This window comes from Hyperolius riggenbachi, chromosome 11 (genome assembly GCF_040937935.1).
Source record: "Hyperolius riggenbachi isolate aHypRig1 chromosome 11, aHypRig1.pri, whole genome shotgun sequence".
Classification (NCBI taxonomy): Eukaryota; Metazoa; Chordata; class Amphibia; order Anura; family Hyperoliidae; genus Hyperolius; species Hyperolius riggenbachi.
Window position 1 is genome coordinate 175,990,187 of NC_090656.1, and position 27,515 is coordinate 176,017,701.

General features: G+C 44.1%; 1 protein-coding gene across 3 annotated transcripts in view; it reads right to left on the minus strand.

Moving 5' to 3' along the window:
* The window catches only part of AGRP (agouti related neuropeptide), a 69,590-nt gene that overhangs the window by 726 nt on the left and 41,349 nt on the right, over window positions 1-27,515 (minus strand). The window contains exons 1-5 of one of the 3 annotated variants that reach the window (XM_068261522.1): window positions 22,580-22,624; window positions 19,065-19,112; window positions 11,265-11,416; window positions 6,577-6,763; window positions 4,617-4,705 (exon numbers count right to left, since the gene is read on the minus strand). In XM_068261522.1, the coding sequence (XP_068117623.1) occupies window positions 4,617-4,705; window positions 6,577-6,763; window positions 11,265-11,345 (357 nt within the window). In that variant the 5' untranslated portion in view covers window positions 11,346-11,416; window positions 19,065-19,112; window positions 22,580-22,624. Of the gene's footprint in view, window positions 1-4,616; window positions 4,706-6,576; window positions 6,764-11,264; window positions 11,417-19,064; window positions 19,113-22,579; window positions 22,625-27,515 lie in introns of those variants that run through there. The other 2 variants (XM_068261521.1, XM_068261523.1) reach the window with 2 other exon arrangements.

Genomic DNA, 27,515 nt, shown 5'->3' on the forward strand with positions numbered 1-27,515 from the left:
GTGTAGCATACATTAAATAAGGGCGCCAGGAAAAAAGGGCAAGAGGTGAAATTGTAAAATATCGTCTGTAACAATGTTATTTATCGTTTCTTTATCTTTATAGTTAGAATAATAAATATGTTAAAATTACAGTATTAAAAAGTGTGCATGGTTAACTTGATATTGCAAAATATCGTCTATAACAATGAAATGAAGAAATATTTATAGTTGTAGTGAGGAAAGTAAAACATTGGTAAATATTACCAATATTTTACTACAGCTAAACCTAACCCTATACACAAAACCCTTCCTCTACTGATCCCTAACTCCCCTGATTGTGCTAAACCCAAAGGCCCCCTTGGTGGTGCCTAACCCTAAGATCCCCCCAGTGGTGCCTAACCCTAAAACCCCCTTCCTGATGCCTAATCCTAAGACTCCCCTTCCTGATGCCTAACCCTAAAACCCCCTTCCTGATGCCTAATCCTAAGACTCCCCTTCCTGATGCCTAACCCTAAAACCTCCCTTTCAGACACCTAACCTTAAAGAGAACCCAGGGGGGGCTTAGGAGCGATCTATATAGCAACAGAGGATGGGCTCTATAGACAGATCCAGCCTCTGTATGTGGATTTTATTCTCAGAACCCCTCCTTGGGTTCTCTTTAAAGTGGATCCAAGGTTAACTATTACTCATTGCATAATTGTGTTCCTTTCCTATTGTTTATAGGGCATTCCTCAAGCCAAATACTTTTTTGTTTTTGTTTTAATACTCTAATTCCCTATAAACTAAACAAACCACGCCCACAGGTTTTCAGAGAGCCTTGGCAGCAGCAAGGGCTCATGGGAGCTCAGTCTGGGCAGGGGGAAGAGGAGGTGTTACTAGCCATTGATTTCAGAAACAGAGAGGAGGAGGGGGGATTAGGTTTTTTTCACAGTGCTGATGGTGCAGATAAGCCTGCCTCTGTGTAATGTTTACAACCAACATGGCTGCTGTCATTCTATCACAGGAAGAAATAATCATTTTCTATTAAATCTGTTTGCAGCTAGATTTGCTGTGTAAACTATCTAAACTTTAGATAAGATATATAGACAAGTTACTTGTTATAGTTCGTTTTTCATCTCGGATCCGCTTTAAAACCCCCCTCCCTCTGCTGCAAATAACATAAAAAGAGATACAGTATATTTCTAAGACAATACATTTCAAAACAATAATTTATGAAATGATAATTCTCAAAACGAATTCCAAAATGATAAAAAAAAAAATTAAAAATGATAGTTTACAAATTGACAATTGTCAAAATGAATTTCAAAACAATAATTTTCAAAATGATAACTCTCTAAACGAAAAGTAAAGTTTTGGTTGGACAGGCCAAGCACCTGCTATTTATAGGGCACCCAAATTCCTGCCTTTAGCACCAATAGCTGATATTTTGCATTAGCGCCTATAGGGCACCCACATAGTCCATTAGCCACAGGTGCCCAAATTTCCTGCTTCCGTCTGTGTAACTTGCTTGCTGTGGTTGGGGCAGTATGTTTATGCCCTACAGGACTTCATGTAAAGTCTTAGGTGCGTAGATACTCATCTTCGATGTGCATGTGCCTGGTGGCTGCGGTTACAGCTTAGATTGGTGAATGCGAACATATGTTCCCAAAGCCAATCTTATTGCCCAATTCATGAATAATCAGTGCTGTAATGAACAGCACTGATTATTCAATTAAAAGTATGTAAAAGAAAATATTTTCCTTCTGATTTTGTTTGTCTTAGAATGCATCAGCAGCTGACGCAGGCAACATCTTGTGGCCAAAAATAAAACTGCAGGTCCAAAAATAAATAGAAAAATAAAAATAATTAAATCTATTAACCCTTTCCATTTTCCATCCCCATAGTAACCAAAATAAAAAAACTTGACAGAATTTAAGAGAATACATGAATTGTTACGTTAGGGATTCCACTTTTTGTATATGCATGCCTTGTGGGTATATTATTGTTATTTTTGTAAATTAGAGATTTCATTTATGGCTAGGTTACAATGAGGAAACAAAAAAAAAGTAAAATATTGTCACAATCCATTGTACCAGGGCCATAATTTAAACGTCGTAATAACCGGGATAAATGGGAACATAAAATGTGTGCGATAAATAAATTGTATGGGTTTTATTTTAAAACTATAATGGCTGGAAACTGAGAAATAACAATTTTTAATATTCCCATTACAATGCATCCTATATAATAAAACCCCTGTGTCTCTGCGTCCTGTCCCTGTGTGTGTGTGTCCGAGCTTCCAGACTTGACAGTTTGCTGTCTGTGAACCTCATTGCATTGTGGGAAATAACAGCTTTTTCCAATTGCCAAGCAAGCAACATCTACCTGTGTGCACGTACTGCAGACAGCGGTGGAGGATTGGCGAGTGGGACGCATCTGTGCTCGCGTTGCCGGGGGGAGGGGCTGTAGCATAACACCCATTTTTTAATGGGCGGGCTTTTTTACTAGTATAAAAAAATACCTCTTAAAACAATGAAAAGATCATTTTGGTGTGATAAGTAGTGATAAAGTTATTGGTGAATGAATGGGAGAAGCACTAAAAGGTGAAAATTACTCGTCCATAAGAGGGAAAACCCCGTAGTGGTGAAGTGGCTGTTTGCAGTTTAGTACTCTCGACCATTGTTTCACGCTACAGATGTTGCTTTCTGTCATTTAAGCATAATTAGAGATAATGATCAGCCTGTTCTAAGACAGAGGTTCCTAAGGTGCCAATGGGATTTTTGCAACTCTCACATTCAAATACTTCAGTGCATCTTTCATGCATCAGTGGGGTCTGAAACACACACCTGGAACAAGCATGCAGAAAATGCAGTCAAACTTCAAGGACATCTGAAGTGAGAGGAATATGAAGGCTGCCATATGTATTTGTATGAAATAAATATGGCAGCAAATGTATTTGTATAAATTAAATAGGGCAATCTTTATATACCTTTTGCTTCAGTTGTCCTTTAAAGTGGAACTGAATAACTTGATAAAACAAAGTGTTTCACTTACCTGGGGCTTCTTCCAGCCCTGTGCATCCTTCCTGCCCTGCGCTGGCCCTCCACGATCCTCCTTTCTCCCGCCGCCAGCTAGTTTCATTACCGTCGACTTGTAAGTCAACAGCAACTGCGCCTTCGCGCCCGATCCACGTGTATCTTTTTCCGTGTTCCAGGGTGCAATAGCGTCCTGCGCCAGGGGCATTGCTAGCGCTAAAGATCAGTAGCACGTGCCACGGATCTATTCTGGGGTGCCCCAGATGTCCCCCAAGCAGGGTCAGAGCTGTGGAGCTTCTATGGGGGCATGCCATGCTGGGAGCTGTAGTGCCTCAATGGCGGGCATGCTGGGAGCTGTGATGAATCAATGGGGATATGCTGGGTGCCTCTATGGAGGCATGTTGGGTGCTGTGGTGCCATGCTGAGTGCTGTGGTGCCTTTATGGGGGCATGCAGGGAACTGTGGTGCCTCAATGATAGGCCCATGGGAGCATGGGAGGGGGCCCACTGGAATGTTAGCGAATGCTATGGGGGACTGCCAGATATCCTGGCCCAGCAGTAAGCCAGAGCAGCCAGCACAGAAGCCAAGTAACTTTGCCTAGTTATGTTTAAGTGGCACTGCCTATTTATGATATATGCTGCATTATTTGTTTTTTGTTTTAGGGGATGGGGGGCTTCATCCAACATTTTTCTGAGCAGGCTTACTTAGACCGCTGTTAAGTTCATGTAAATTTGGCTCCACCCATGACCACACCCACATTCTGGTGCCCCCGGATCTCTTTGTTTCCTAGCAATGCCCCTGTCCTGCGCTATTAGTGATGGACCCTTTTGAGGGCTGGAACGCAGAAAAAGATACGCGTGGCTCGGCGCGAAGGCGCAGTTGCCATCGACTTAAAAGTTGACAGTAATGAAACTAGCTGGTGGAGGGAGAACGGTGGATCGTAGAGGACCGGCGCAGGACAGGAAGACTGCACGGAGCTGGCAGAAGCCCCAAGTAAGTGAAACACTTTGTTTTATTACGTTCTTCAGTTCCGCTTTAAGTCAAACATCTGATCTGCATGCTTGTTCAGGGACTTAATGTATTCGAGGGCAGCATGGTGGCGTAGTGGATAGCATTCTCGCCTTGCAGTGCTGGGTCCCTGGTTCGAACTCCAGCCAGGAAACTGTCTGCATGGAGTTTATGTGTTCTCTCCATGTTGGTTTCCTCTGAGCGCTCTGGCTTCTTCCCACATCTCAAAAACATATAGATAAGTTAATTGTCTTTCCCCTAAAATTGGCCCTAGACTATGATAGACATATGACTATGGTAGAGATTAGATTGTGCGCTCCTCTGAGGGACAGTTAATGACGAGACCAAATACGCTGTAAAGCACTGCAAAAGATGTTGGTGCTATATAAATACTTAAAAATAAAAATTAGAAGCAGAGGATCAGCAGGATAGCCAGGCAATTTGCATAGTTTAAAAGAAAATAAATATGGCAGCCTCCATATCCCTCTCACTACAGGTGTCCTTTAGCAAAAGTGGAATTCTATTTTCAGGGTTGGAAGGAAACCTGGGAAGATTCCAAGATTTTCTCCAGAGCACTCATATCAATGTAGTAATTATTTGGCAATATCAGATTACCCTGGAGTCCAGCATGCTGTAATCCTCCATCAGGTCTTCTTCAGCTGCTCCTGTGCCCATTCGGAGGATTTCTGATCTTGACAAGCTTTCTGGAAATATACATTTTTAATTAAACAGGATAAAATTATTGTCCATGGACACAAAACACAAGAACATTTGTCTCCTTAATTACTGCCCTTAAAGCAATGTGTTGATTTTAGCTAGCTTGGATGCGATACTTGGTAACTGCATGGTATCCCTGTGTCTAAACACACCAGTTAATCCTCAAAATACTAGTTTACTATACGAGACTTTTTAATTGTTAGTATAGTTGAATAGGAGATTATGCCATTACTACCACAGTCTGTAGCTGTTCCAGAGAAATACCCCTGACAGATGGTCCTTTTGGACATGAGCAACACCTTAGGGGGAGAGAAGTTGGGGGTATAGGAAGTAAGCTTCTGTTGGGGAAAAACCAAGGTTTGTAGCTATGCCCTTCTGTGCTACTTCACGTATAGATAAACAGATTTTAGATTAAATTAGAGAAATACCAATTTGAACTCTCTGAAATATCATTACCGGGAAACATATCTCCAGCAAATGATCTCATAAATATCTTGCCATAGACTCTGCTTTACTGAACCCAGGGCCTTGAAGCAAACCCCTGCTTTTAAAAGGAGAGAAAGTCACACTTACCTTGATAGAGGGGAGCTTCTGGATGCTCCAGAGTTTTCCTGCATCCTCCTCAAGACCACTAATCCAGCATTTGGACCCTCTGGAAGTTCATGACTACACTCCCATCTGTGAACGTGTGGGTCACACTGTGCAGACACAGGACACTTTACGCCTGCGCAGTAGCATGGAGCAAGACGACCTGTGTCTGTGCAGTGCGGCTGGACACATCTAAGAAATTACTACCTGCTATTATTAGTGTGTCATTGAGGTCTGAGAACTACTTTCAGCCTAGCTACATCCCTCTGAGCTGGAGTCTTCGGGGCACTGGTCCAAAAATGACTGCCTAAATGCATTCCTTTTGATTTTTGTGATTGGAGACATACTTAAAGTGTACCCAAGGTGGTATAATCAAAAATATGAGATACTAGGCCTGCACGATTTTAGGAAAAAAATTGAATTGCGATTTGTTTTTCACGATTTTTCTTCAAATCAAGCTTTAGCATTACATTCACAATGTACAGTAACATTTACAAACATGCATTGACAGAAAATGACATCATACTATCAAATTGAAAGTATGATGTCATTTTCTGTCATGTTTATACATTTTACTGCATTGTGAATTTACCAAAACAAATAGCAGCTATAAATAAAGGCAGAGCTGAGTACCCCAGCAGATCCTGGGCAGTGGGTGGTGATCCAAGTTGTTTGCTCGACAGGAGGGTGGAGAGATAACAGATCCTGGGCAGTGAGCAAATGTACAGTACACTGTGTGACCACGGGAGACAGGAGTGCCTGATGTGCGGATGCTTCTCCTCAAGCAACATGCTGGACGCATTACACTACTTACTACCACTCTGACTCCTTCCGGCTGGAAGAAGGAAGCGTGTCGCGCGGCCAACACAAAAAATGTTACGCATGGAACGCCTAAAATAGTATGCATAAAAAAAAAGCTTGCATGCATAAAATTGTACACATGATAAAATCGCCACTTTGATGATTAGGAAATTGTCTTGCCACATGTGGCCCTCTGGAACATAACTGACAACAGCTTGTTGGATATGTTCACATGGCCGCTCTCTAAGCCATGTATGAGCACGGTCGAGCATGCTCCCATGCTAGCACATAAAGCCATATATATGAGCTGCTTTGGCTCTCAAGCATGAAGAGGAACACGAGTGCCAACTTTAAGAGGGTTCCAGGAAGTGATGGTGGTCGGAAGGAGGACATGGTAAGATTCTGGAGGATGATAGAATAACTTTTTCCACAATTTGCCACATTAAAACAACAATTTCCAATCTCTTACCTGGCATAACCAATCCAGACTCCTTCACTTTTCGCAGTAAACTTGGGAAGTTGTATCTACTGTTACTGGTACCAGAGTTGACGTCTTCGAACCGCCCATTGCTGGAGTCTGAGGTAAGTATAGCTTGGATTGTCTGTATCATAGCTACACACAGCAGTACAGTGTAGAACATAGTGTTTCGATAAGTCTAGACAATATATAAAAATAAGCTCAATAAGAGGCAGTGTTTTATCAAAATATATGTTGCTGCAAAATAATATATATAATGAAAAGTATTCTTTTAAAGGCAAATTCCATCTAATCCTCTAAACATTTTTTCTTTCAGTTTTGGATAGAATTGTAGAAATTATAATGTCTGTCATGTTGTTTTTTTCACTGTCTGCGCTCTCATAGGGGGCATTACCCTTTACCCACAGGTCCTGGGCAGGAAGTGAAGGAATAGGTTGGTTGGCATATTGCAATTTAAAGGTCTGTACACATGCTAGATTTAAGCTGGTTGTGATAGCGATCGTTGCCGCCACCAATCATACAGAGTGTGTACAGCAGCCTCCAACACCCAGCGATCCACCAGATGGATAAATTCAGCTGAACGACGGTTGATATCTTAGTTCTCCATGTTCGCCCCACCCAACGCATGACTGCACATCTGCGCCGCTCCAACAGCTCGCCCCCCCTCCCCTCCCCAGCCCTGTCATTGCAACAGAACATGTTGTTTGCCTTACTACGCTTCTGTACTGCCTCAGCCCAGCGATTTCGCCCAAGGGATCGGATCCCAATCCCCACCTGCGACATCCATCTAGTGTGTGTATGGGCCCTTAGGAAACCTGGACTGCTTGATGATGTGTCTGCCAAGCCAACACACACTGCTGTTGATGCTACCTGGAGTGAATTTAAGCAGACTTTTCCTCCAGATTAATAAAAATAAAAGAGCAAATAGTAATGATATAGCCATTTCTAGGCTAAGCACAACTAGGAAACCTGTCTAGATGTCAGATTCTCCTGTATGTGGTAGAGGTAGGAGGGAGAGTGTACTAGCTGGGGTAAAGTGATAGGGACCGTTTCCATTTCTTCTATTTATTTGCTATTTTACCAAAAACTGTTACGTGACTACGGTGCCTGTTCTGTTATAGGCTGCCTTTGGGATTTATGCTTTTTGTGTCTCTAGGCCAGCTTTCCTGTAGCTTCTCCTGCATGTGCTGCAGCCTCCTCCCATTTCATGTCTATTTTCGAGTGGCTGGTCCACCACCACCACCTGAATATTTTAAACTTTTTAGTGTATTTTATTCTTTTGGCGCCTCTGCACATCGCTTTATAAAGAAAAATAAAATGAAAACAAACAAAATAAAAAGGTGTGCAATTTTCCTTTAGATCGATGGGTCAAACCAGTAATAATCGACGCGTCTGATCTGCTCCCCACCGATAATGTGATTGATTTTCTGCAGTAGTGATCTGAAAATCAATCTTGTTATCCATGGGAAGCAGATTGGACATATCGAAAATGATTGATTCGACCTATCTGATGGGAAATTGCATGTTGTGTACCTAGCATAACAGTGTATAACACTGTATTTTGTTCATACCTGGCAGCATGGGGGTGTAGCCGATAGCACTCTTGCCTTGCAGTGCTCGGTACCCAGGTCAAATCTGGACCAAGACACTATCTACATAGAGTTTGTATGTGCTCCCTGTGTTTGCTTGAGTTTCCACTGGATACTCCGGTTTCCTCCCACATTCTAAAACATTGAGCTAGGTTTATTGGCCTTAAACTGCAATAACAACATAAGATTATGATTGACTATGGTATTATTATTATCCCCTTCTCTGAGAGACAGTTAGTGACTTGACTTTATACGCCATGTAAAAGTGCTGTGGGTGATGTTAGCGCTATATAAATATATAACAATAATAATACTGGATTGCCATGTCTGTATCTTAAAAATGGAGTAAAATAAATATTTAGATTTTATGGCATTTTGAGCACATCTGCCCATAAATACAGCATGATTAACATAATTGGGGTTTTGAAAGCAGCCTCAGGTTCTACGAAATGTGATGAACATACCCCTTTAAAGGGAACCTTAACTGAGAGGGATATGGATGTTTCCTTTTTAAACAATACCAGTTGCCTGGAAGTCCTGGTGATCTCTTTGGCTGCAGTAGTGACTGAATCAGACCTGAAATAAGCATGCAGCTAATCCAGTCTGACTTCAGTCAGAGCACCTGATCTGCATGCTTGTTCAGGGGCTGTGGCTGAAAGCTTTAGAGACACAGGGTCAGCAGGAGAGTCAGGCAACTGGTATTATTTTAAAAGAAAAATCCATATCCTTCTTAGTTTAGGTTCCCTTTAAGTAAATCACTGTTTTTGAACATGACAATGTAGATAAAAATAATTTATATATATGTTCCCTTAAAGGGAAAATAACTCAAACAACTTGTGCCAAAATTTGATAAGATCTGTCTTAAGTAGACAATTTTTCCCTTCACTCTTTCAGAAAAAAATGGATACAGGTAGAAAAAGGTTTAAACTACCCATACATTACTTAAAGAGAAACTGTAACCAAGAATTGAACTTCATCCCAATTAGTAGCTGAAACCCCCTTTCCCATGAGAAATCTTTTCCTTTTCACAAACTGATCATCAGTGGGCTCTGTATGGCTGATATTGTGGTAAAACCCCTCCCACAGTGTGATGTCAGGACCATGGTTCTGACATCACACCGTGGGATCCTTGTTGCATTGTGAGACATAACAGCTGTTTATAGCTGCTTCCAACTGTCCAAAAAGCAAGAAGCATCTCCTTCCACTGACACTTGCCAGCAATAAAAATGTCACCATGTGATAAGTGTCAGAATGTAAATCAGGGAGAGGAAAGATTTTACAATGGGCAAACACAGACTAATGCTGGGAATACACGGTTCGTTTTTGCCTTCGTTTAAACCTTCGATTCGTTCGGTAAACGAATCGAGTGTTGAAAACGTATGTGAAAATAGTCATAATCTCATTATAGTTTCGATTAATAGACCCCAAAAACGAACGACTAGTGATCGAACATGTTTGATATTATCTCTCTTTATCCATCTAATCGAGCCATTGGTAGGCTTGATGGCTGTTCAGATCGATTATATATTCGTTTATGCTAGTCCGTCCCTGTAAAAAGGGATTTTCGTTTCGTTTCTTTGCAGCCTTCGATCATTGGAAAAACGAAACCATCAGAATCGAAAAAAAAACCGAAACCGTGGGTGGTGATATTAACCGTATGACCGATTATTTCGGGATCGAAAAGGACAAAAGGCACAATCGAAACGAAGGTTTAAACGAAGGCAAAAACGAACCGTGTATTCCCAGCATTAATCATTTATACATAATTATTGTAAAAATGAAGCACTTTTTTATTACATTATTTTCACTGGAGTTCCTCTTTAACCCTCTATAGAGTGATTAAGTGTGTGGTTTATCGAGAGTTGATCGACTAATGGCCCACACACTTTACTGTAAGCAAGAGCCTATTTGAATCTCCTTCACTAATCTATCGAAAGAATGATGTGCCTCCATGCTCTGAAATCAAAAATCAATTCTATGTTCGAAATCATGTGAACAGGAGCTGATTCCTATACAATCGACCAATATTTTCCATCCTGCTTGATCGATTAAATTCACGTAGGTTGAGAAAGAGCAATTGCTCTGAACCAAGCAACACCTGTCCTGTATAATCGACCAATTAAACTGGTTGAATCGACCAGATAGCAACCAATTTCCTTGGAGCATAAAAGAACATAATCGATTGTCTCCCGATCCAATAAAATGATTGAATTGGATGGTCTATCATACAGAAAAATGGGCACCTTTAGGCTAGGATCACAGTGAGAGTTGCGTTGCGTTCCCTGTAACAGCAAAAATCCAATGGAACAGGTGGCAGGCGTTATCCACATGTTGTGTCATATACAGTGAAGCATACAGTCATTGAAAAGTATGGTTCACTGTACTGTTAATGCGAGCATAATGCAGTAGACGCACTGCATGCAGTGCATTGTGATACAGCACTCTTTCAGATTGCACCGCAACGGCTGCACTGTGCACGTCACATGACTTTTGCATTGCAGCGCCATGCTCTGCATTACAATGTGGTCGTTACAATGCACAGCAATGGCCCACTGTGAACTTAGGGTGCTTTGTTAGTGTTGCTGATCCCCAGCGATCAGCAAAGAACTGCAGCTAATGTATCCGAATGGATACAATCTCACTGCAGCGATTGTGATTTGAATCAATCGCAAATGCGCTGCATGCAACGCTATGCGGGTGATTGCGTTGTGATTCTCATTTTATTGAATGGGAATCACAATCGCAAATTACGGTAAAAACATACAATTTTGAGCGATCAATCGCGATTTGTGCTTCAAATGTGAACTGGCCCTTAGCCTTACAGTCTCTATCAGGTGGCACTGCTGAGTAGTTGCACCTTGAAGAGAATTTACCTCAGTTCCTGCTTTCCCGGTAGCCAAATTTTCTGACTGAAATTTGAGCCCTGTGTGGTCATTGAGACAAAAAGGGAGGAACAGCAAAAGCATCTTGGCCAGGCTACAAATCACCCATTTCAACTAAACCACATTACATATACACCTTTGTTCATTTTCCTTCTATAAAGCCTACACTATCATATAGTACATACAGTATAAAGAAATAATAACTTACATGCAAAATGTTGAAGATCTTCTTCATCAATTCAGCTGGTGTTGAGAGCGACAAGGGAACGAGCCTTATATAGACGGACATCAGTGCTACAGCGTGGTGACGTTTTACTCAATAACAAGTAGGAGGCTTTTTCTCTGTTTCTACAACACAACCTGCACAGTTCATTAAGGAGTCATTTAGTACCTCATAATATTCATTACACATGATTTATCCTAGTAAGCTATCTGTTCACAGAATGCCTCCTCAATAGTGCTTTCCGGAGATGGCCATTAGCTTGTTTTGACCATCTAGAAGTTAAGTAGCTTACTTTTTCACAGGGTGAATCCCAAATAAACGCCATTTGATATATAAAGAAAGATGTAGAACCATACACTGTAAGCATTTATGCATGACAGTATTGAGATCTATGATTTACTTAGAGTAGACACGTTAAAGGAATCCAGTAGGCAAAAAAAGTGCCCCAAATGGGTACTTCCCTTGGTAGAGGGAAGTCTCTGGATCCTGAAGAGGCTTCTCCCTTACTCTTCCACCGAGCTGTTCCAGAGCTGTCCCCTCCGCAAAACCATTAACAAGGACTTGTCATTGATAGCTCACGCATGTGCAGCAGCATGGACCCGCTCAGGCTTTGTCAGAAAAAGCTAAGCCCAATTGGGTCTGTGCTACTGCACACACACAAGATGCCTGTGCAGTAGCACAGATCCGATCGGGCTTGTCTATTTCTGCCGAAGCCCAAGCAGGTTTGTGTTACTGCGCAGGTGCATTGTGACCGTGCTTTGGGAGTCCCTGTTTTCAAATTTTTCTTTCCACAAAATGTCACAGGTAGCCAACTACTCAGATTGCTGGACCTTAGCAATATAAAACTGCAGTGGGCCATATTAGTTCATTAGGAGGGCTTGTGCCTAGATAAATTGAAAAAAAAATAGTCCTTTAGGATTTTAGGGATTACCTGCTCAATACAGCTGGAATTCCCAACAGGCATGCTAGATCTATGCCTACAGGACCCTCTGCTATAGGAACTCCATGGTAAGTTGGACTTCTTTCACATTATTGGCTTTTCACTACCCCCATATCACATCACAATCTATTCTTACCTGTCAATCTACCTTGTCTTTGTCTTCCATACCTGATAAAAACCATTCTTACCCAAGGAAACGCTGCAGCCATCTGTGCTCTATAGACCAGAGACTACACGGCGCATGTGTAAAAGTGTATACACACATCCAGTCTTAATTGGTCAATTTTACCACTCCCATGTAGTATGGCCAAAATATTTCAAATACTTTAAAAGATTGTGTAGGTAATTTCTCACACTACATGGAAGTGGTAAAATTGGTCAGTCAAGATTGGATCTGTTTACAGTATGACTTCTCTCTTCTATCTATATTTTTGTTAGGTCCGTGACTCTTCAGTAACAAAGCTTGACATGGCCATGGATAGACACAATTCCCTGTGTTTCCCTGGCGTGGGGATTACTATGAGCCTTTTTGCAGCCCTTGCTGATCAGATCAGCAAAGTGCTGCAACAGTGGAACCCTATGAGGGTGGTTCCGCTCAGGTGAGGTTCCACTGAAGCATTGTGATTTCTATGAGATTGCGTTGGATGCAGGGAAAATTGCATTCCTTCAGATTGCCTTGGGAATCTCAACAAAAATGTTCTTAGTGGGTCTGAGCCTAAAAGCAATAGTACAGTTCCCTGAGGTTTTGTGGGTATGGACAAAAGAGGCAGGAAGAAATGCAGATACAGGGACACTATTTGCACTGAACGTACTACAGTTTATTAAAAAAACCTTTTACAAATTTCAGTACAGCGGCCCCATCATTTCTGTTTCAGTCAGATTTTATTAAATATAAAAAAAGGGTACAAACCGTACAATAAAGAAAAATAAGTAGGAAAAATTATCTTTTTCTGGTAATACATCAACAGCAAAATTATATGTTTGGTAACAAAAGCCAATTCTCAGAAGTAGACCAAGCAAATGCTATTAAGACCAGGGCCCGTTTAAAGTGTTCAGGGTAGGAAAAATTATCTTTTTCTGGTAATACATCAACAGCAAAATTATATGTTTGGTAACAAAAGCCATTTCTCAGAAGTAGACCATGCAAATGCTATTAAGACCAGGGCCCGTTTAAAGTGTTCAGGGCTTAATATATGATCACTTGAATGCACGCAATAGAAAAGCAACAGTATCAAAAAGTTTTTAAATACCTAACGGAGATGCATACTAGCCTATTTCTAGGTGTAGCAGATCAGATTTGATGATGAGACATTTTGTTGTATTACAGATAGAAAGCAAAGGGGAGAGAGGGGATAGCATAGAGTAGCGAGGAAAAGGGGTGAGTAAAAAAAAGAGGGGGGTGGGGAGGGTAGAAGAGGAAAGAAATAGAAGTTGGGCCGGGGATTAGGGTTAGGAGAAGGGTGGGTAAATGCGCCCACTGATAAGAGGAAACAACATTTTACGACCATACTAGAGCAAGCTGCTTTTTGGCATTATTTAAGTATTGCATTTGGAATGAGAAGGTGGTTATAGGTCCTGAGTGTAATCTAATGAGAGTTAAAGAGACTCCGTAACAAAAATTGCATCCTGTTTTTTATCATCCTACAAGTTCCAAAAGCTATTCTAATGTGTTCTGGCTTACTGCAGCACTTTCTGCTATCACAGTCTCTGTAATAAATCAACTTATCTCTCTCTTGTCAGACTTGTCAGCCTGTGTCTGGAAGGCTGCCAAGTTCTTCAGTGTTGTGGTTCTGCTATGAACTCCCCCTTCCAGGCCCCTCTCTGCACACTGCCTGTGTGTTATTTACATTAGAGCAGCTTCTCTCTTCTCTCTTATCTTTTACAAGCTGGATAAATCGTCCTCAGAGCTGGCTGGGCTTTCACATAGTGAGGAATTACAGACAAGGGCAAAGCTGTTTGCAGGAAGAAAAGAGCAGCCTGAAACTTCAGTGCATGAGAGATGCAGGGGGAAAGAAACACACAAATGGTCTCTTGAGATTCAAAAGGAAGGCTGTATACAGCCTGCTTGTGTATGGATGTATTTTCTATGTGTGGACATACTGTACATCAACCTACTTCCTGTTTTGGTGGCCATTTTGTTTGTTTATAAACAAACTTTTTAAAACTGTTTTTAACCACTTTTAATGCGGCGGGGAGTGGCGAAATTGTGACAGAGGGTAATAGGAGATGTCCCCTAACGCACTGGTATGTTTACTTTTGTGTGATTTTAACAATACAGATTCTCTTTAACTCTGGCTCATGGCCGATGTGGTGTGTCTAGAAAGAGGTACCAGCACGTCCAAATCTTGCTCAGTTTTTCCACTCTAGCAACTACAACTAGTTCATCTAGTTCTTTTGCCTTAGCTACTCTGAATAGCCACATGTTGATTGTAGGAATTTTGGAGGATCTCCAGAATACAGACAGAAGAGCTCTGGGTGCATTGATGAGGTGAGGTAGGCTGGTGTTTTTATACACTTTATAGGACAGAGTTATGGAGTAGGTAAGTATATGAATTGTGTAGTCACATATAGTCGTGTGTACCCATACCTGCACCCCGGTACCAAGGGGGTCACAGGCCAACAAATTCAACAAATGATTGACACCACACTTAAAGAGGAACTTTAACCAAGGATTGAACTTTATTCCAATCAGTACCTGATACCCCCTTTCCCACAAGAAATATTTACCTTTTCTCGAACAGATCATCAGGAGGTCTGTGTGGCTGATATTGTGGTAAAACCCCTCCCACAATGTGATGTCATGACCAAGGTCGTGACAGTTTGCTGTCCGTGATCCTTGTTGAATTGTGGGAAATAATAGCTTTTTCTAACTGCCAAGTAAGCAGCATCTCCCTCTGTACATAGAACTCTCAGAAACGAACATTCCGTACATATCACCTGGCAGAACTAAAGATGTCACCACAAGTGATACATTTACGCTAAGAATGTAAGTCAGAAAGAGGAAATATTTTACAATAGGCAAACACTGACTAAATCATCTATAAATGAATATTGTAAACAATAATCAATTTCATTCATTATGTTATTTTCACTTTAGTTCCTTTTTAAAGTGAACCTGAGGTCAAAATAAATGGGTGAGTGTCAGTAACAGCAAAATTACCTCTGCAGTGGAGAGCGACGCGGCCGCCGCTCTCGCGTCTGACGTCACGGCGGATTCCGCCACCGCCTCCTCGGCTTCGCTTCCCACCAGGTCAGGTCTTTCCAGAGTCCATCAAAGCAGGGCAGCACTCGCGCGCACCAGGAGACAGGACCTTTATGCTTTGAGGAGGCGGGTCAGCTGACAGGGCTGGGCTGACTTTTGCCACTGATTGGCTGGAATCTGCTGGGCGGAACTTGTGAATGCTCTGTCTGTATTTAAGGCCTAAACTGTCAGTGCATCATTGTCTGCTGTTGCTGAAACTTTGCAGTTAAGCTCTCAGACCTTAGATAGTTCCGGTGTGCTTTGATCCGGGAGGAAACCCGGGATTTCACACAAGATAGGAATTGTTTGATAGCTATAATTATAATTGATATTATTGTCTTTATGTGTATGAACCTTGCCTGAACTCCCGACTATCCTTTGCCTCACGATTCTGTACTCTGCCTATCTGTCTTGTTGCCGACCCCGGCCCGACCTCGACTCTGCTCTTGCCTTCTGATTCTGTACTTCCGCATATCTCATTGCTGCCGACCTTAGCTGTCCTCTGACTACGTTCTGTTTGCCAATTTTGTACTGCTGCCTGACCGACCAGTTACCGACCCTGCCTGTACGACCTCTCCTGTTCTGGTGATAGTCCCACAGCCAGGGGCTATCACTTGGGAGTGCTCATGAGCTACTGTGCACCTAAACACGTGTGATCACTCTGACTAAAGTACTGACATTTCTGTTACTATATCTGCATTATTGGTGATTCTGCAGATCACCACATAATTAGATATAGTTTCTGTATTATTGGTGATACTGCAGATCACCAAATAATCAGAACTCTGTCACTAGCTGACACTAACCGTTACATGACAGCAGACCAAAAAGTTGTTATGGAGGCTCAGATTTAAGCATTAACCGCAGCCGTAGCACAGTTAAATGCTACTGTGACATCACAACAGGCTCAGTTGAACGCTTTGACTGAAGCCGTTAATCGTTCACAGAGATCTGCATCATCATCGCCTCCCTCTCTGGTCCGTGAGCCTAAAAAGGCTCTACCTGAGAAATTTTCAGGGCATAAGTCAGACTTCAGAAATTTTTGAAATACTGTAGGTGCAAATCATACTTTGAAATGAGACCCATTGCATCAGGCTCTGAGTTTCAGCGGGTAACATTACTTAAAACCTTGCTGACTGGGGATTCACAGACATGGGCCTACAACCTGCCTGAGGGTCATGAGGCTTTAAATTCAGTTCAGGCTTTCTTTGATGCCACGACGGTCATATACGATGACCCAGATACTGCAGCCACGGCAGAAAGGAATTTTAAAAGGCTACACCAAGGGCATGGTACTGTGGAAGATTACGCCTCACAGTTCAGAAAGTGGGCGGTCTCTTCCAGATGGGAACATTACGCTTTATTGGACTGTTTTTTGTCAGGGTTGTCTGATTCAGTTAGTGACATCGTGATCAGCCATCCTGAACCCAAGTCATTAGATGAGGCTATTTGTTTAGCTATAAAGATTGATCGCAGGGTACGGTATTATAAACAAGGCAGGTTACTGGGGGTTCCCAGAACTGTGGTCTCCACCCCACTGGTCACGACCACTTTGGATGAGCCAATGCAGTTCGGTCACTCAAAGTTGTCAGAGACAGAGAAGACACGGAGGCGTAAGGAGGGCCTTTGTTTGTACTGTGGAGAAAAAGGGCATCTCATACAGAATTGCAGTAAGAAGGTGAAAAACTTCTCCGCCTAGGTGTAGTTGGAGGTACTACCCTAGGCGAACCTGTTTTACCTCCGAAGTTTTCCAAACTGTTATTGCCTTGTTCTGTGACATGGAAGGGTCAGGAGTTTAGTACGCAGGCCTTTGTGGATTCGGGTTCTGCAGCTAACTTTATTGATCTGAGTCTGGTTTCTAAGTGGGACATTCCTATACTCCCCTTAGACAGGCAAATCTACGTTACCGCTATTGATGACTCTCCACTGCAGAAGAAGCAACCCCTCTCGCAAACTCCTCTTCTCACCTGTCATGTGGGAGTTTTGCATAGGGAGGAACTGCAATTCTATGTGCTAAAGATGTCCTACGCAATGATTGTTTTAGGGCTCCCATGGTTACGACAACACTTTCCTAAGATTGACTGGAACACGGGACAATTACTGGCCTGGTCCCCCGCTTGCCAATCTTCCTGTCTAGAGAAAGTTTCCCTGTGTTCCACTGAGGTTGTTATGGAGGGTGTTCCTTCTCCTTATTTGAAATGCTCAGATGTTTTCTGCCCACAAGCAGCTGATAAGCTTCCCCCACACAGAGAGTTTGCTTGCCCCATTGATCTGAGGCCGGGTACCATGCCCCCCAGGGGACACTTGTATAACCTCTCAGGTCCAGAACAACTTGCGATAAAAGATTACATTAAAGAGAACCTTGAGAAAGGGTTTATCCGTCCCTCAAAGTCACCAGCAGGGGCGGGTTTTTTCTTTGTCCAGAAAAAAGATGGTGGATTGCGCCCGTGTATTGATTATAGGGCACTTAATAAGATAACGATTCCCAACCGTTATCCACTACCCTTAACCACCCTGGCGTTCTATTAAGATCGCCAGGGCGGCTGCGGGAGGGTTTTTTTTAAATAAAAAAAAAACTATTTCATGCAGCCAACTGAAAGTTGGCTGCATGAAAGCCCACTAGAGGGCGCTCCGGAGGCGTTCTTCTGATCGCCTCCGGCGGCCAAAAGTAACACGGAAGGCCGCAATGAGCGGCCTTCCGTGTTTTGCTTACTTCGTCGCCATGGCGACGAGCGGAGTGACGTCATGGACGTCCTGACGTCAGCCGCCTCCGATCCAGCCCTTAGCGCTGGCCGGAACTATTTGTTCCGGCTGCGCAGGGCTCAGGCGGCTGGGGGGACCCTCTTTCGCCGCTGCTCGCGGCGGATCGCCGCAGAGCGGCGGCGATCAGGCAGCACACACGGCTGGCAAAGTGCCGGCTGCGTGTGCTGCACTTTATTTCATCAAAATCGGCCCAGCAGGGCCTGAGCGGCACCCTCTGGCGGTAATGGACGAGCTGAGCTCGTCCATACCGCTAAGGTGGTTAATTGATGATTTGTTTTCTCAAGTTTCTGGGGCGCAAGTGTTCTCCAAACTGGACCTGAGAGGGGCATATAACTTGATTCGAATCAGACAGGGGGATGAATGGAAGACCGCGTTCAACACACCCGATGGGCATTACGAGTACTTGGTGATGCCCTTCGGGTTGTGTAATGCCCCTGCGGTCTTCCAGGAATTTGTTAATGAAATTTTTAGGGATGTCTTGGGACGGTTTGTCGTCATATATTTGGATGACATCCTGATATTCTCTCGCAACCTTGAGGAACACAGGGATCATGTAAAGTTTGTATTGAGTAAGCCCCGAGAGAATCGTTTGGATGCAAAACTGGAGAAGTGTCTGTTTGAGGTGTCTGAGATCGCCTTCTTGGGGTACATCATCTCCTCGCATGGTTTATCTATGGACCCCAAGAAAGTTTCCACAGTGCTGGAGTGGCCTCAGCCTGCTGGTCTGAAGGCGCTCCAACGCTTCCTGGGTTTCGCAAACTACTACAGAAAGTTCATCAATTGATTTTCATCAGTAGTGGCACCTCTCACCAATTTAACTAAGAAAGGGGCTGATACTTACAATTGGTCTCAGGAAGCCTGTGAGGCCTTTATTCATCTTAAAGAGACACTGAAGCGAAAAAAAATATATGATATAGTGAATTAGTTGTGTACTATGAATAATTACTAGAAGATTAGCAGCAAAGAAAATATTCTCATACTTTTATTTTCAGGTATATAGTATTTTTTCTAACATTGCATCATTCTATAATATGTGCACATTACACAACACTCAGCATTCAAAATGAGTCTTTCAGAGCAGTCTGTGAAGTAATGACCTCTCCTCTAGCAGAGGAAAAGTAAATAGTCCAGGAACAGTTGAGATAATAAAAGTCAGATAACAGCCCTCTCCACGACTAACTTAGTCGGAGAGCTTAATGGCTTGTTTGCATAGAGATAACAACTAGAGTTTCTCAACTCTTCCTGTACTGGAAACAGTTACACTGATGTATCTGATCTTAATGTTTTATTTCTTAGCTGTGCTACACATACAAATCATAATATCATCATTTTTTTTTCGCTTCAGTGTCTCTTTAAATCCCTGTTCTGTGCTGCTCCCATTTTACATCACGTAGACATCTCACGCCCATTTATTGTGGAAGTAGATGCCTCCGAAGTTGGGTTGGAGGCTGTACTGTCCCAATATTCGGGATCTCAGGGGCGGTTGCACCCCTGTGCTTTCTTTTCCTGTAATTTCTCCCCAGCAGAGAAGAATTACGACATCGGGAACAGGGAGCTCTTGGCCATAAAAATGGCATTTGAGGAGTGGCGACACTGGCTGGAGGGGGCAGAACATGTTATTACAGTTTACACAGATCACAAGAATCTGGAATATATTGGAGGTGCCAAGAGGCTCAATCCGAGACAAGCTTAATGGAAACTCTTCTTTTCGCGATTCCGATTCATAATTACGTATAAACCAGGTAATAAAAATGTGAAGGCCGATGCATTATCCCGTTGTTTCGAACCAGAGTCAGTACAGCCCTCACTCCCTGTGAACATCTTGCCGGAATATATTGTGATAGCAGCCACAGAACCCATGGAGGACCTGGCAGTCACATTGCAGCCATATCAGTCTGAAACTCCAGAGGGGAAACCAGAGGGGGTGTTGTTTGTTCAGTTGCATCTGTGGTTACAGGTGCTACAGAGGTTTCACAGCCACAAGAACGCAGGGCATCCTGGTATAGGCAGGACTGAGGATCTCTTGTCTCGCAGTGTATAGTGGCCTTCATGGAGAAATGACTGCAAGGAATTTGTCACCTCCTGTACCATCTGTGCTCGCAGTAAGCCATCCAGACAGGCTCCTGCGGGTATGTTGCAGTCATTGCCCACTCCCACAGAACCATGGACCCACATATCCATAGATTTTGTGGGAGAACTCCCCAATTCTGAGGGGAATACGGTGATCTGGGTTATTGTAGACCGTTTTAGTAAAATGGTCCATTTTGTTCCATTAAAAAAGCTTCCCTCGGCCCAAGAGTTGGCAGATCTGTTTATCGTTCATATCTTCTGTTTGAATGGAATACCAGTTAATATTGTGTCTGATAGAGGGGTTCAATTTGTGTCTAAGGTTTGGCGGGCCTTTTGTCAACATTTGGGCCTCACTCTGTATTTTTCCTCGGGTTTTCACCCTCAAACTAATGGCCAGACTGAGAGAATGAATCAGCCACTGGAGCAGTTCCTCCGATGCTATGTGGCTGATTCACAGCAGGATTGGGTAAAGTTTCTTCCCTTTGCGGAGTTCGCCCACAATAATCTGCGTAACGCTTCCTCGGGGTACTCTCCATTTCAGGTGGTTTCTGGAAAATTTTGCCCCTTACCAACGTCCAATTCTCTTTTTCCAGCATTAGACAACTGGCAAAAGTCGTGTAAGAGGATTTGGTCGTTGGTAAAAGCCAACCTGGAAAAAGCCTTTAATACACAAAAGAGGAAGCGTTCACCTGAATGGGACTGTACCCCGGGAGACATGGTATGGGTCTCCGCACGCCACATAGCCCTAAGACAGCCATCAGTTAAGTTGGGGCCTAAGTATATTGGGCCATACCCCATTTCAGAAAAAATCAATGAAGTAGCATACAAAGTCGCCCTTCCAGCTACCATGAAAGGAGTTAAGTCTTTCCACGTTTCTTTGCTTAAATCAGCTGTATATGCTGAGTCCTTCTCCCCCCCCCGGTAATTATCAATGGAGAACCTGAGTATGAGGTGGAAGAGATTTTAGATTCTCGTAGGGTGCAGAACTCGTTACAGTATTTGGTCCACTGGAAGGGATATGGTCCTGAGGAGAGGTCATGGGTCCCGGCTCGGCATCTCCATGCTAAAGAATTAAAACAACAGTTTCATTTGTTGCATCCTGAATGTGCTTCAGGGGCGTGTCCGGAGGCCACGCCTCGGGGGGGGGGGGGGGTTAATGTCACTAACAGCAAAATTACCTCTGCAGCTGAGAGCGACGCTCTCGCGTCTGACGTCACGGCGGATTCCGCCACCGCCTCCTCGGCATCGCTTCCCACCAGGTCAGGTTTTTCCAGAGTCCATCAAAGCAGGGCAGCACTCGCGCGCACCAGGAGACAGGACCTTTATGCTTTGAGGAGGCGGGTCAGCTGACAGGGCTGGGCTGACTTTTGCCACTGATTGGCTGGAATCTGCTGGGCGGAACTTGTGAATGCTCTGTCTGTATTTAAAGCCTAAACTGTCAGTGCATCATTGTCTGCTGTTGCTGAAACTTTGCGATTAAGCTCTCAGACCTTAGATAGTTCCGGTGTGCTTTGATCCGGGAGGAAACCCGGGATTTCACACAAGATAGGAATTGTTTGATAGCTATAATTATAATTGATATTATTGTCTTTATGTGTATGAACCTTGCCTGAACTCTCGACTATCCTTTGCCTCATGATTCTGTACTCTGCCTATCTGTCTTGCTGCCGACCCCGCCCCGACCTCGACTCTGCTCTTGCCTTCTGATTCTGTACTTCCGCATATCTGATTGCTGCCGACCTTAGCTGTCCTCTGACTACGTTCTGTTCTGTTCTGTTGCCGATTTTGTACTGCTGCCTGACCGACCAGTTACCAACCCTGCCTGTACGACCTATCCTGTTCTGGTGATAGTCCCACAGCCAGGGGCTATCACTTGGGAGTGCTCCTGAGCTACTGTGCACCTAAACACGTGTGATCACTCTGATTAAAGTACTGACATTTCTGTTACTATATCTGCATTATTATTGATTCTACAGATCACCACATAATCAGATATAGTTTCTGTATTATTGGTGATACTGCAGATCACCAAATAATCAGAACTCTGTCACTAGCTGACACTAACCGTTACAGTGAGCTATTTATTTATTATATTTATAAAGGGCCAGCATATTACGCAGGGCTGCACAGTATGACCTGTCCTCCTACTCCTAGAAATGCATTTTTTAGACAACTCATAGTTTTATTTTATGTATAAACATTTACAAAGTAGATTTAATGTTTTATTGTCTCTGCTCAATTGCAGTGTCTCAGGCATCCCTAAGCAAAGATACATGAACTATTGACCTTTTTATCTATCTCTTGCCGTTCAGAGGTCCAGTTATCTGCTTATGAAAGTGTTTTATAGCTGTAATTTGTTATCAGTGAGGGATATAGATATAGCCTTACTGGGTCCAACTGGAGAAAAACTGTCCGTTATATAGCTGGATATCAACTCTTTCAGGCAGGGAAAAAAAAAGAAAAGGAGCACAGCATAGGTGTTTGTGCCACTATATATACACATGTCTATCTCATCACACCACAAGTCATCTCGGGTACACTTTAAAATTAAAGATAGCTCTTAAAGGGATACTGTAGGGGGGTCGGGGGAAAATGAGTTGAAGTTACCCGGGGCTTCTAATGGTCCCCCACAGACATCCTGTGCCCGTGCAGCCACTCCCCAATGCTCCGGCCCCGCCTCCGCTTCACTTCTGGAATTTCAGACTTTAAAGTCTGAAAACCACTGAGCATGCGTTGCCGTGTCCTCGCTTTCCCTGATGTCACCAGGAGCGCACGGCGCAGGTACAGACCATACTGGGCCTGCGCAGTATGCTCCTGGTGACATTAGCGGAATCGAGGACACAGCAATGCAGGCGCAGTGGTTTTCAGACTTTAAAGTCTGAAATTCCAGAAGTGAACCAGAGGCGGGGCCGGAGCATCGGTGAGTGGCTGCGCGGGCACAGGATGTCTGTGGGGGACCATTAGAAGCCCCGGGTAACTTCAACTAATTTTCCCCTGACCCCCCTACAGTATCCCTTTAAACTTTGTTTGAACACCACAGTCTCAAAGTTACGTGACATACATGCCATCATGTAACTTCGACACTGTGGAGTTCAAATTAAATTTAAGAGCTGTCTTTACTTAAGTGGGGTGATGACCCTTTGTTAAATTTGTTTTGTAGTCATAAAGGCATTTTTTGTGATTTATGATTATATTGACATCTTACAGCTATTTTTTGGAAACATACCTGTATATTCAATGTTAAAGGATACCCGAAGTGACATGACATGATGAGATAGACATAGGTATGTACAGCGCCTAGCACACACTAACTATGCTGTGTTCCTTTTTTTCTTTCTCTGCATGAAAGAGTTACCGTAAATATCAGGTATGTAAGTGGCTGACTCAGTCCTGACTCAGACAGGAAGTGACTACAGTGTGACCCTCACTGATAAGAAATTCCCCTTTTTATCTCTTTCTTTTCTGCTAGGAAAGTGTTTTATAGTTAATCACTTCGGGTATCCTTTAAATTCTACTACGAATATCAATATCATCTTACGATATACATGTTAAATGCCTTATTATTAGCCCTGTAGAAGGTCTACACAAGAAGTATCAAAAGAAACATTATCTCTGCTGCATTATAAACAATCATGTCTTCATGACTGCAAATATCTCTCTTCCGTTTAGCATGCTTTGAAGAAAATGAGCAAAGATTAAAGCGGACCTGAACTCAGAACTTCCTCTCTGCTCTAAAAGATACGCAACAGCATAATAACCTTTAAAGAAAAACATTTCTTTGTTGCAGCTGATACAAATCCTGCAATAAATCTGCACTGTTTCTACTTCCTGATTCATGGAAGCAAACATATTGTTATCATCCTGTGCTTTCAAATTAGCTTATCTGCCATTTCTACCATGCAGGGGCGTTTCTAGGGTCCCTGGAGATCAGTGGCACCTGTGGGCACCAGGAGGGGCAAAAAATGGGCGTGGCCATGCGGTGAGTGGGCGTGGCCATGGGTGGGGCCAAATGTACATGAACTTAGCAGCGGTGTAAGCTACGGATAACGGGCCTGCCCATCGAAATATTGGACGGAGCCCCCTGTCCTTTATTTCGATCATTTACAATCAGTATAGGCATAGATCAAAGATGTATACGCACATACAATTTTGATTGGTCAATCAGTGACCCCCAATTTCCCACCCCCGTGCAGTAAGTGGGCCAACAGACAATGAATTTTATGAACAGAGCTAAAATTGGCTAATCAAAATTGTATATGTGTACCAGGCTTTACAGCTAATACTGTACATACTGAAAGTAGCAGGGATCAGCATACAATACAGCTGGTTTACAATCAATAAAGGCACAGAGTAACACCTTACACTGTACACACTGGAGGTAAATCAGCACACAGTGCAAGCACTAGAGAACAGCGTATACTGTACATACTGTAGGCAGCAGAATTTAGCACACTGCAGCTAGCGTGCCAAAAATATGACGATCACGTTGTGTGGCGTGCTTATCGCGCCGCACCAAAAAATGGGTGGGCCATGGACCAGAATATAGGTGTGGTAACGGGTGGAGACAAATTTACATGAACCTAGCAATGGTGGGACATCAGATTAGGACAGTGGTGGCGAACCTTTTGGAGGCCGAGTGCCCAAACTGCAACCCAAAAGTCACTTACCGGTATCTATCGCAAAGTGGCAACAGCAATTTAAACTAAATACTGTACAAACGTTTTAACTCATACATGAACATTATGGAAAATCCAAGTTGAAAATAAACTGTGAAGATAAACAATTTCATCCATCCTACTCCTGAAAAATGTATTCAATTTTTTAGAACCTCCCAGTTTTATTTTCTGTTTTAAAACGCTAAAAAAGTAGGTTTAATGCTATTGTCTCATATGATAAGGATTCAGCTTTTCCCATAGTCTCGCAGTTAGCAATCATGTGACCCCCAACAAGACATATTCAGCAATCATGAGGCCCCCAACAAATCAGGAGGCCCCCAACAAAATTCAGCAATCATGAGGCCTCCAACAAATCATGAGGCCCCCAACAAGACAAATTCAGCAATCATGAGGCCCCCAACAAGACAAATTCAGCAATCATGAGGCCCCCAACAAATCATGAGGCCCCCAACAAGACAAATTCAGCAATCATGAGGCCCCCAACAAATCATAAGGCTCCCAACAAGACACATTCAGCAGTCATGAGGCACATAAATAGACAGCATTTCACATAAATAGGCAGAATGCCCCCTTAATATGGTAGCCCCCCCAAGTTAGGTAGTGAGTGACAGGGACCCCCAGGTTAGCTAGTGAGTGACAGGCGCCTCCAGTTAGGTAGTGAGTGACAGGGACCCCGATAGTGAGTGACAGGGAGCACCTTTAGGTAGTGAGTGAGTGCCAGGGAGCCCCTTTAGGCAGTGAGTGAGTGCCAGGAAGCCCCTTTAGGCAGTGAGTGAGTGCCAGGAAGCCCCTTTAGGCAGTGAGTGAGTGCCAGGAAGCCCCTTTAGGCAGTGAGTGAGTGCCAGGGAGCCCCTTTAGGCAGTGAGTGAGTGACAGGAAGCCCCTTTAGGCAGTGAGTGAGTGACAGGAAGCCCCTTTAGGCAGTGAGTGAGTGACAGGGAGCCCCTTTAGGCAGTGAGTGAGTGACAGGGAGCCCCTTTAGGCAGTGAGTGAGTGACAGGGAGCCCCTTTAGGCAGTGAGTGAGTGACAGGGAGCCCCTTTAGGGAGTGAGTGAGTGACAGGGAGCCCCTTTAGGGAGTGAGTGAGTGACAGGGAGGCCCTTTAGGGAGTGAGTGAGTGCCAGGGAGCCCCTTTAGTGAGTGAGTGCGTGCCAGGGAGCCCCTTTAGTGAGTGAGTGCGTGCCAGGGAGCCCCTTTAGTGAGTGAGTGCGTGCCAGGGAGCCCCTTTAGTGAGTGCGTGCCAGGGAGCCCCTTTAGGGAGTGGGTGCGTGCCAGGGAGCCCCTTTAGGGAGTGGGTGCGTGCCAGGGGAGCCCCTTTAGGGAGTAAGTGAGTGCCAGGGAGCCCCTTTAGGGAGTGAGTGCGTGCCAGGGAGCCCCTTTAGGGAGTGAGTGAGTGACAGGGAGCCCCTTTAGGGAGTGAGTGAGTGAGTGACAGGGAGCCCCTTTAGGGAGTGAGTGAGTGACAGGGAGCCCCTTTAGGGAGTGAGTGAGTGACAGGGAGCCCCTTTAGGGAGTGAGTGAGTGCCAGGGAGCCCCTTTAGGGAGTGAGTGCGTGCCAGGGAGCCCCTTTAGGGAGTGAGTGAGTGACAGGGAGCCCCTTTAGGGAGTGAGTGAGTGACAGGGAGCCCCTTTAGGGAGTGAGTGAGTGACAGGGAGCCCCTTTAGGGAGTGAGTGAGTGACAGGTAGCCCCTTTAGGGAGTGAGTGAGTGACAGGTAGCCCCTTTAGGGAGTGAGTGAGTGACAGGGAGCCCCTTTAGGGAGTGAGTGAGTGCCAGGGAGCCCCTTTAGGGAGTGAGTGAGTGCCAGGGAGCCCCTTTAGGGAGTGAGTGAGTGCCAGGGAGGCCCCCTCTCTAGCCGCCGCCGCTCCCCCCCCTACCTCTCAGCAGACCTCAGGATCAGCGGCGACCCGACCAGATGTACGAGCGGGCGCTGGACGCACCCGCTCGATATGCGGAAGTGATGTCACTTCCGCATATCAGTGCGGGCGCTGGGTCCTAGCGCCCGCACGATTGGTCGCCGGCTCGCCACCTGATCCTGAGGTCTGAGACGCGGCTGGAGGGAGCCGCTGACAGAGGGGGCAGCGGCGGCCGGGAGATCCGTGGCACCCCAGGAAAGATTGGGGGCACGTGCCCCCCTAAAACGGCTAGCGACGCCCCTGCTACCATGGCAGTCATGTGACACAGGGGAGAGATAATTTACAACTTGTGATTAGACACAGATGAGGGGGGGATTAGACAGGCTAAACTATCTAAATACATACAGGGTGCATTTCTCTATGTTTTCCTTCTGTCCTGTGCAAGAGTTCAGGTCTACTTTAACCACTTAAGCTTATCTGGAGTATATTTGCCCAGATAGGCACAGCTAAAGGCAAACTGGACGAGAATTCTCGTCCAGTTTGCAAACTTTTCCGTGTCGGCAATTGGGGAAGAGAAAGAAAGCTTCTCTGAAGCAATCGCAATGCCTGTGATGAAAGGATATGACCCCGATCAGAGGCCATGTCCATTCATAAAAATGTAACATTTATTTTTTTTAACTTCAATAAAGT